Source organism: Trachymyrmex cornetzi, unplaced genomic scaffold (assembly GCF_001594075.2).
Source record: "Trachymyrmex cornetzi isolate Tcor2-1 unplaced genomic scaffold, Tcor1.1 scaffold371, whole genome shotgun sequence".
In the NCBI taxonomy this organism is placed as follows: domain Eukaryota; kingdom Metazoa; phylum Arthropoda; class Insecta; order Hymenoptera; family Formicidae; genus Trachymyrmex; species Trachymyrmex cornetzi.
The window spans coordinates 444,905-451,633 of NW_017298440.1; the positions used below are offsets into that span (position 1 = coordinate 444,905).

The 6,729-nt window shown below is 33.2% G+C and overlaps 1 protein-coding gene across 8 annotated transcripts in view; it reads left to right on the plus strand.

Moving 5' to 3' along the window:
- Nucleotides 1-6,546, plus strand: part of lqf (epsin homolog lqf) — a 10,609-nt gene extending 4,063 nt beyond the window's left edge. For 5 of the 8 annotated variants that reach the window (XM_018511436.1, XM_018511441.1, XM_018511438.1 and 2 more), the window contains 12 exons: nucleotides 173-265; nucleotides 437-695; nucleotides 833-1,032; nucleotides 1,257-1,308; nucleotides 1,516-1,678; nucleotides 1,769-1,898; nucleotides 2,128-2,215; nucleotides 2,347-2,355; nucleotides 2,559-2,686; nucleotides 2,768-3,062; nucleotides 3,148-3,327; nucleotides 4,827-6,546. In XM_018511436.1, the coding sequence (XP_018366938.1) occupies nucleotides 173-265; nucleotides 437-695; nucleotides 833-1,032; nucleotides 1,257-1,308; nucleotides 1,516-1,678; nucleotides 1,769-1,898; nucleotides 2,128-2,215; nucleotides 2,347-2,355; nucleotides 2,559-2,686; nucleotides 2,768-3,062; nucleotides 3,148-3,327; nucleotides 4,827-4,951 (1,722 nt within the window). In that variant the 3' untranslated portion in view covers nucleotides 4,952-6,546. Of the gene's footprint in view, nucleotides 1-172; nucleotides 266-436; nucleotides 696-832; nucleotides 1,033-1,256; nucleotides 1,309-1,515; nucleotides 1,679-1,768; nucleotides 1,899-2,127; nucleotides 2,216-2,346; nucleotides 2,356-2,558; nucleotides 2,687-2,767; nucleotides 3,066-3,147; nucleotides 3,328-3,548; nucleotides 3,570-4,826 lie in introns of all 8 variants that reach the window. The other 3 variants (XM_018511444.1, XM_018511437.1, XM_018511440.1) reach the window with 3 other exon arrangements.
- Nucleotides 6,547-6,729: the final 183 nt, after the last annotated feature.

A 6,729-nucleotide genomic window follows, 5' to 3' on the forward strand; every position in this document is an offset into this window, starting at 1 on the left:
TATATATATATATATATATAGTATAAATCCTGTAAATAAAATTATTTGTACTCTAGATCAATATATGATTGTTTCCTTTTATATTGGAATTAATGCGATAATAAATATGGGTCTCTAAAATCAAGATACATAATACTACAATTGAGTAACATATAGCGATAATATCTTTTAGATGAGAAGACAAGGGCAAGACGTCATGCAGGTGAATCTAGCAGGTATTAGGCGAGATATTATGAATCTTGCCCATAACTACAGCAATGCCCAGGTGATTATTTAAATCTTTTTGTATTATTTGATGTTATTTTTCGCCATTAATATGTAAAAATAATAGTAGAAAATCTAAATATATTGTGTTAAATGGAGAAAAAAATAAATAAAATTAAACATGTCAGAACTTTGAATATCAGTATGAGATAAAGGCTATTTTTTTCTATAGAAAGCTGTACGAAAAGCTACTAGCAATGATCCTTGGGGTCCAAGTAGTACACTTATGGCAGAAATTGCCGACTTAACATACAATGTCGTAGCATTTACGGAAATTATGCAAATGTTATGGAAAAGATTGAATGATCATGGAAAAAACTGGCGACATGTATACAAAGCCTTAGTTCTCTTAGAATATCTTATCAAAACAGGAAGTGAAAAGGTAGCGCAACAGTGCAAAGAGAATATTTTTGCCATCCAAACCTTAAAAGGTAACAAACGTAAAATTTTATTAGAATTTTATTTTATAATATATAAAATCAAATATTCATATGTATAATACATTATTAATTTTATTTAAAAGATTTCCAAAAATTTTTTAACACAGTCTTATTATATTTTTGTATAGATTTTCAATACATGGATGGGCATAAAGATCAAGGAATTAACGTGCGAGAAAAAGCAAAACAATTAGTGGCCTTATTAAAAGATGATGAGAGATTGAGAAATGAGCGGGCTAGAGCATTGAAGGCAAAAGAGAGATTTGCACAGTCGGTTAGTGGGTTTGGAAGTGACGGTCTGGACACAATGTCACCTGTTAGTAGTGATGTAAGTAGCGTATTATAAATCAATGATTAAAACTGCGCTTGCATCTGGTTTCGGCGCTCACGCGCGCTGTAAGCTTCATTCTATCTTCCTCCTGTGAGAAATGAATGATAAATACAGAATTAAATTTACAGCGTGTGAACGCTGAGAACCGAATGGAATCTATAACATTTCTCGGTCGACTTTCATTTACTCTTGCAAAAACTAAATTTATTATCACGTTTCAGTTTCAGGATTGGGAACCTTGTCATTTATCCGAATCAGCGGCTAGACGTACAAGTAAGTTCATCTTTATAATATCAGCGTTAATATTTTATAACTTCTTTTGGTCAAAATCTTCCAAGTCAAGGTTACTTCAACTAGGACAAGATAATTTTTACACATTTGTAAATCCTCTTATCATATCTCGTTTATTTTTCGCGTATATATCAGATGCAAACATTAATTACTTTACATAAGGATTAACACAATAAATATATTTTCCAGCGGAATTGGAGGCTGCAAGACCGCAAACGGTAGGAGAGGAAGAATTACAACTGCAGTTGGCCTTGGCTATGTCTAGAGAAGAAGCAGAGCAAGAAGAACAAAGAAGACGCAGCGATGACGTTAGATTGCAGTTAGCCCTCAGTCAAAGTCAGCAAGATTTTAAGTAAGTAATCAGCGGAATCCAGTAACACGATATGGAAAAAAAATGTCTGACCTTGCATTTACGGGGCAATGCCATGTGTATGAATTTCAGAACTCCGCAATCTGAAAAGCAAAGTCACATGTTGGATTTACTCGATGTAAATTTAGGAGAAGCAAGCGGTTCTTCAGTACAAACTGATCCTTGGGGTATCCCGATAACAGCACCACCGCCTAGACCACAGGTATTTGCTAGTTGTGTCGTTGACTTTATTTTCGTTCTTTGCATGATAACACAAAATCGTTTTTGCATGATGCACTACAGTCTTTGGATTTATCTGATTTTCATGTATATAAGGTATGTCTGATGAATGTTAGAGGGCATTAAATCTTTAGGAGAGTGTATAGGCGTGGAATAACATTTTGCTGGAGTGGTTAACAAAATGATTGAAGAATAATAGCATCGTTTTACAGCCACAGAATGATCCGTGGAGTGTTCCAACAACAAGTACCACGTCACCCGCGATAGACCCGTGGACGCCTGTTCCTCCACAAAGACCAAGTGAGTTGTATTATATATGTATACGCAGCAAAACGTATTCTTTACATGTGATTGCATATTTATTTAATCCCTACATTTATATATTCTTTTTGCATGTTCTTACATCTTTGATGATTTCCGATAATTCTCAGGATCCTCAGGTATAATTAATCAATTAATTTTTCCATCAGTTTTCTTATAAATTATTAAAGCATTATATTTGGATCCTTATCAAAAATGTTTAGTTTTTGTTTTTATTGTAATATTTAATAAAAGCAGTGTTCTAAATTTTTCTGAACTTTTATTGCAATATTTGATAAATCATTTGCTAGAATTACTCAAATTACAATTTAATTAATTATAGCTGCCACTATCGATCCATGGCGTGCACCTGCTCCATCTCCTGCTACAGTCGTATCTCCACCTCGTACCAACGATCCTTGGTCACCAGTTCCATCTACTACCACCACTGAATCGGAAACGAATAAACAGGTAATACAGACTTATCTTTCAAAATTTATCGAGTCATCAATGTTTATAATAATATATTGATCTGAAATTTTTTTGATACAGGGAGCTCAAGATAGCATAACATCTCCATCACCATCTTTCAACAATTCAAACTTGACACAAAACATCGGCTTCGCGATATCGTCGCCTCAAAATATAGGTTTCAATTTGCCACCAGTATCTTCAGCCGCTGCTACCTTCAGCACTAGCAATGGTTTCAACGGCACAGAGCCAGGCTTCAATAACTTTCCTACTCAAAACAATGGCGCTGCAACGAGTCCCCTCAGCGATTTAGATGAATTTGATGTGATTACTAACAGGGGAAAACTCGGAGCAAGTCCGCAGACAGTGAACAACGGTACTTGAGTTATACAAAATTTTTCTGTAAAACAGCATTAATGTGTGCTGAAATTATGTAATAAAGTTATAAAATTGTTAAATAGATGGTACATCATCAGGAGGAGATCCTTTCGATCTGGGTGGCATGGCTGAAACTCTTCCTGCCAGCACCGGTGCTGTGAAAAAGACACCACAATCCTTTTTAGGAGAGAACTCTGCACTTGTTAATTTAGATAATCTTGTCAGCGCAACGGCGATTAAGCCATCAGCTCCTGCGCCAGCGGGTAAGTTTTCATTTGTAGCTAGAAGGTATAAATATCGAGAAAGAGAAGTCCAGTATTCGAAATATCTTTCGTTGACATATATTACTTGAATATAACTCCTATTATATGATAATTCATGAAGATCAAGTGTAATGAATGTAATATTCAGCGAAAAATTATTTAAATATCATGAAAAAAAAACGATATATTTTACGCTATAACATTCTATGTCTACAAAATAGCGTTTCATTGGAAATAAATTCGTGAGTATGAATAATATGATTAAAAATATAGCATGAATGAATGCATGGTAACTATTATGTGCAGTGTAATGCTTATTACAATGATGTCTTTCATATGTTATGTCAAGAGTATATTATTTTTTTATTTAAGAGTACTGTGATTTGAATCTTTCTTCGAATATATATCTTGCAATATTCTAACAGAATACGTAGATTTTCTTTTCTTTTCTAAATAGGTCATTCTTTTTAAATATCCTTAATTTTTCTCAAAATATTCTTAATTTTATCTCTTCTCTCTCTCTCTCTCTCTCTCTCTCTCTCGTAATATGCATTTGTTTATGTGGAATGAATTAACAAATGTCAAATTATATATCGGACAATTAAAAAATTGAAAATCCAAATCAATATCTTGAAAGAATAATCATTTTATCAAATAAAAGTAAAAAATAAGAAATTATATATACAGGGTGTCCTGCAATTTTTGACATAACGCTTTTGTGTTGATAAAGTGGATTAAACTAAGTCGAAAAGTTTTCTATCATTTTTTGCAATTTTCGAAATGGTTAACAATATTAATTTATAAAAATAGCCAAATTCGCCCGGCCTAAATGCCAAATGTAAGCAGGCGGCGAGATAAGACCGCTCAATAAGGTGCCATCGCTATATAAGGCACGTTAATGTCAATGTCGCTTGTGCCTAACGATGAAGAACGTGTATCTCTGGACGGTCTTATTTCGCCGCGCGCGCGCACATGGTGGAATTAATAAGGTGAAGCATTCCGTGGATGCGAAATAGGAGAGTAAATTTGGGTAACATTTAATTAGCTGTTCCAGTATAACCAGCGCTATTATACATAAAAGTGCATATTGTGATATATTTGAATAGTTATTTCCAGTATTGCTACTGCCATTATGCGCAATGTTTCATTTTATTAATTCCACCATGGCCGTGCATTTGCATTTGGCGGTAGGCTGGACGAATTTGGCTATTTTCATAAATTAATATCTCATTAATCATTGCGAAAATTGCAAAATGGTAGAAGACTTTTCGACTTAGTTTAGTCCGCTCTGTCTACACAAGAGCGCTTTGCCAACAATTACAGGACACCCTGTATATATAAAAATGCCTCTTTTTATTTCCAGATCAAAAAGTAACATCTTTTTTAGGTTTTTAAGATATTGATTTATGTTGGACATCATATATTCAAAAGCATTTAAATGATTGAGCAATCTTCGTGAGCAAGAGTTATTTTATACTAACAAACGAACGATTTTACAGCAACCATCTCATATTCAGCAAATCCATTTGCAACTGTGACGCCACCACCCCGTCCTACAATCAATCAGATTCGACAGGATCCATGGACAGCGAATACAACTACGGCTAATCCGTTCCTCTCGTAGCCTGATCGATCAATCGAAAACTTTGTAATTACTGCGTCCCTCGAAACGTGATCCGCAGTTCTACATGTACTATTACGGTATAGATTTCGGTTAACGGTAAAGAGATATGATTTTACTTATAGCAATTATGGACAGGGACAGATGTGAATAAGACCAATAAGAAGGCGGAGGAAACATCCCCATCAATGAAATTTTATTAATAGTTTAAAACGTTACTTTTCAACAAACTATATTGCAGTGCACTTATATTCATTGTAAAAGTCTCTTTTGCTTCTTTTTCTTTTAAATTTCCCTTTGCATGTATTACTCGCTTCTTAAATTTTATTGTGGAATAATCACCTAAATAATTAACTAGTAGAAGCGTGGCATATTTGTAATTAAGTGATGGTTGGATGGTTAAAAGGTACAACATAATAATACAAATCATGTTTTAACTTTGAACGCTTAAGTAATCCCAAGGTACATTAGATTTTATATACACTTCTTTCTCTATATGATCTATTTTCTATGTATAAATCAATTCAGGGAAAGATTGCTCAGCAATATCGCTTCACTGCTGGGGAAGAATGTAAAGTTACTGCTGAGAAAGAATGTAAAGCTGATAATTTGAGATCAGTTTATGCGTTTTTGTATACACGCGTTTTCTATAGTAAAAAAAAAAGGGAAAAATGAGATCGTGAGACTGTAATCATGATTTGCAAAAGCATTATAAGTCTGTTTTTTATAACTGAACTAGTGTACACTTTTGGAACTCGAAAGTGAAATAGGTATATGTTTAATATTTGGTTAAAGTGAGAAAAAAATTCTAGTGCAGGAATAAAAAACAGACCCATTGTAACGAACAGAGTTCCGTTCACCATTATACGCTTAAGATGTGTCGATTATGGTCTGTAAAAAAAATTCGATGTTGTGGCTTGCTTTCTAATACAGAATCCGTAATACGGGCAGCTACTGTGTTGCAAAGTGTACACGAATTTCTTATATAGCTATATAGCCAGTCATTCATGAATGACGTACTGCGACCTATGGCACACCAAGGCACTTCTAAATAAAAATGCAACTGTGAAAGTAGCATCCACTAAACGATACGAACATTAAGAAAATAATCTGTATTGTTTCTGCTATCTGGATTTCTGGTTTTAATTGACTATGTACATGTTCATGCAGATTTGGTATAGCTGAAGAATCAAACTCAAGAGCGATAAGAATTGTCTCTATCGCATTCGAAAATCATTGATATTTAAATCGAAATAATAACGTTATTTCTAATCCACTTTTAATTTAACATTTGCGTTGACGTCCAAAGTTATGTAAGAGCTCAATCGCTCGTAGGATAAATTTATAACAAATCTACAAGAGAGGTTTTGTCTACCCATGTTTTTTAAATTCGCATGACAAAAACATGAATCAAGATTTTTTTTAACATAGAAGACAAATACAGGCGTATCTTTTTATTTATAAGAAATGTACATATATTAAAGCACATTGTTCCCCATTTGTCAAATGTTTACAGTGTTATTATACAAGAAATTTTTAGTGGGCATTTGAAAATTGTTGTACTTGTCAATCTCGTATATATAAAAAAATTTGCTGAGTTATTTTTTCACTCTTGTTAAATTTACTATATATATATACACATATACATATATATATATAGTAACATTTATTACTATATATATTAGTAAACATATATATAGTAATATATATATTACATATATATTACTATATGTATATATAATTTACTACATATATATGCTTCTCTATTCATACCGCTCTGA